We start from the raw sequence: 2,777 nt of genomic DNA on the forward strand, positions 1-2,777 counted from the left end.
CATTTTTAACATGTGTTAATAGTTTTTTGATGTCTATGAAGCGATTGGTATTTATTCCTTTTTAACTTTGAGGCTGGATTAATACATATGTTCTGCGTTATTTCCCACAAAGCCTTGCTACAGGAATGAGAGGACTCTTCTGTAGTTCAGATTCCCAGTCTGCACAAATGGAATCCAGGGTAGAAGATTGACAATAACCTACTATGGATCTCAGCCATGGAGTCCGGTCCTGCCTGCCTATTTTTGCCTTTTCCCCAATGGAAGAAAGCAGTAGGGGAGCAGAGGACAATTTAAATCCTCTACATAAACGTGTACAATTTTCAAGTATGGCAACCACCTCAGTCCTACAACCTAATTAGAACATGTAGAAAGCAGGCCTTTTCAGAACGTTTAAAGCTTGAAGCGGGATAACTCATCTGGAGAGAGTCCCTGACGCTGGGGTGCCTCGCAGGTCTTCCTGCAGCCTGGTCGCTCTGAGTCCCTGTCTCCGGCCCCTAGCAGGTGGTCAGAGGGGACACAGCGCCCCACCCAGTACAGATCCCTGAACCAATGCTGCTTCTCAATGCGGGCGACTTTGAAACTGTCTGGCATTATGAACCTGAACCGATAAAGGATTAGCATCTCTCGAGTTTTTCAAAGGCACAAAGAAACCCACTTTATTATTCCAACAGTAAGATTTTGTTCAAGATGCAACGTTAAGGTCGAAGCCTGGGAGATGCAATGGTAGATGGGGTGGGGTGGGGGCATAAGATTGTGGATACTTATGCCCAACTGCCTGGGCTTGAGTCCTAAGTCTGCCATTTGAGCGCCTACTACGTGCCAGGCGCTCAGAAAGCGGCGACGAACAAGATCGCCTAGGTCACAGCTTTCCTGGGTAACTATGATTAGCTTGGCTGTCTTGGTCAACTTTCTGTCTGGGTTTCTACACCGGTAGGGATACCTGACTCATAGAATCGTAAGGATTGGAGATCTCACATTAACGTAACAAGCTATCGGGCACACGGTACCACTCTTGAGCATTCGCTCTTCTTTCTGCGGAGCTCACCCAGTACCAAGACACCGCAGGAGGGACAGGTGCCACGGTAGGAATGCTTCTCTGAGCAATTCTTTTGGAGACGCTTAGCTGCAGATGCAACCTGGTGGGGGCCTGGAAGCAAAGGTTCATAATAAGCTAGCACAACACAGGAGAGCGAGCCCCGCAAGGGTGGGCGCGGGCAGAGGACTCCGGAGGGGACTTCTGGCCAGGGTTTCCCGCCCGGTTCTCAAGGCAGCCTGCTTAGTATTCGCTCCGCCCCCGTCGCTTCTCGGCCCAGGATTGGCCAGCGCTCCTCGGCTGCCCGCTCGGGGCGGGGCGGGAGGGCGCCTGGGGAGCGGCCAAGCCCGCGGGGCAGGGGGCGGGGACACGCGGAGAGCGTGGCGGGGGGGGGGGGAGGGGCCGGGCGGCCCGCGGCCGCGACTCCGCCGCGGTCGCTCGGTGCCTGCCGGAGGTGGGCGAAAGGGTGCGAGAGCGCGGGGGAGGAGCCGAGCCGGGCGCGTCCCGAGAGCGCCGCCACCTCCCTCAGGAGTCCGCTGGAGCGCAGAGCCCCCTGCAGGGGAGGAGGAGAGCGGCCAGCGGGCCCCCGCTGAACCCCCCACCCTCCCCTAGCCTGCTCCGCCAGGATCCTGCCGGGGGGCCCGGAGGAGGAGAGGGCGAGTGACCGGCCTGCGCCGACCGTGTTCGGGAGGCGCCCTCCTCTCTGAGACGCCCCCACCTGCTGCCATGTGCCACCGCCACGGGTACCCTGCTTGTCGCTAAACTTTCCTGGCGTCGGCCCGGCTCTGAGTCGCGTTTCTGAGCGGAGTGCCCCAGAGACCGAGGACCCAGGCTGGCTGCGGGCTGTCTGTTCCTCTCGGCGGGATCCGCGTAGGTGAGAGCCCGCGCCGTCCCTTTCTCGCGTCCCTCTCCCTGTCCCCCTGCCATTTCCCTGGGGGCTGAGAGCGCTGACCCCGAGGCACAGCCTGGAGAGCCCAGCCAGGGAAAGGAGGGTGGGCGAAGTCAGTCGTTTGGTTCCAGAAGGTGGACGGGAGGAAAACAGAGGGGTTAACTTAAGATTTGGGGACCGCTTGCAGCGCTGTTGACTCCCTTCGGATAGGGAGTGGTTGCAATTTTTCTTCTCCCCCACCTTCTCTTTTAAAGAGTCCTTTCCCTGAAATCGGAGCCCTAACCGTCCCTCCCAGCCCCTATCCGGCGAGGAGCTGAACGCTGCCAGCGGAGGCAGCGCCTTCCCGGAGTAATTTATCTTTGGACGGATTTCTTTAAGAAAAAAAAGAAGCCAACAGGTTGCCAGCGTCGGCGCCACACACAGGACGCCGGAGAGGGAAGCCCTGGCCCCGGATTCCTCTGCCTGCCTTGGCCCCTCGCGGGCTGCGGGAGGCAAGGGGAGGGAGGAGGCGATGGCTCGGCCTGACCCGTCTGCGCCGCCCTCGCTGTTGCTGCCGTGCGCGGCGGGGAGCCGGCCCCCGCCTCCAAGGCCCCGGTGTGCCAGGAAATCACGGTGCCCATGTGCCGGGGCATCGGCTACAACCTGACGCACATGCCCAACCAGTTCAACCACGACACGCAGGACGAGGCCGGCCTGGAGGTGCACCAGTTCTGGCCGCTGGTGGAGATCCACTGCTCGCCCGACCTGCGCTTTTTCCTGTGCTCCATGTACACGCCCATCTGCCTGCCGGACTACCACAAGCCGCTGCCGCCCTGCCGCTCGGTGTGTGAGCGCGCCAAGGACTGCTGGCCGCCG

At 60.0% G+C, this 2,777-nt stretch overlaps 1 protein-coding gene across 1 annotated transcript in view; it reads left to right on the plus strand.

The window, feature by feature from the left end:
* Positions 1–2,485: 2,485 nt before the first annotated feature.
* FZD5 (frizzled class receptor 5) overlaps positions 2,486–2,777 on the plus strand; it is a gene marked incomplete at its 3' end in the record, with an annotated part of 1,626 nt that continues 1,334 nt past the window's right edge. Inside the window, 1 exon segment of the mRNA XM_027768366.1 lies at positions 2,486–2,763. Within this exon segment, the coding sequence (XP_027624167.1) occupies positions 2,541–2,763 (223 nt within the window).

This window comes from Tupaia chinensis, unplaced genomic scaffold (assembly GCF_000334495.1).
Source record: "Tupaia chinensis unplaced genomic scaffold, TupChi_1.0 Scaffold000076_1, whole genome shotgun sequence".
Classification (NCBI taxonomy): domain Eukaryota; kingdom Metazoa; phylum Chordata; class Mammalia; order Scandentia; family Tupaiidae; genus Tupaia; species Tupaia belangeri.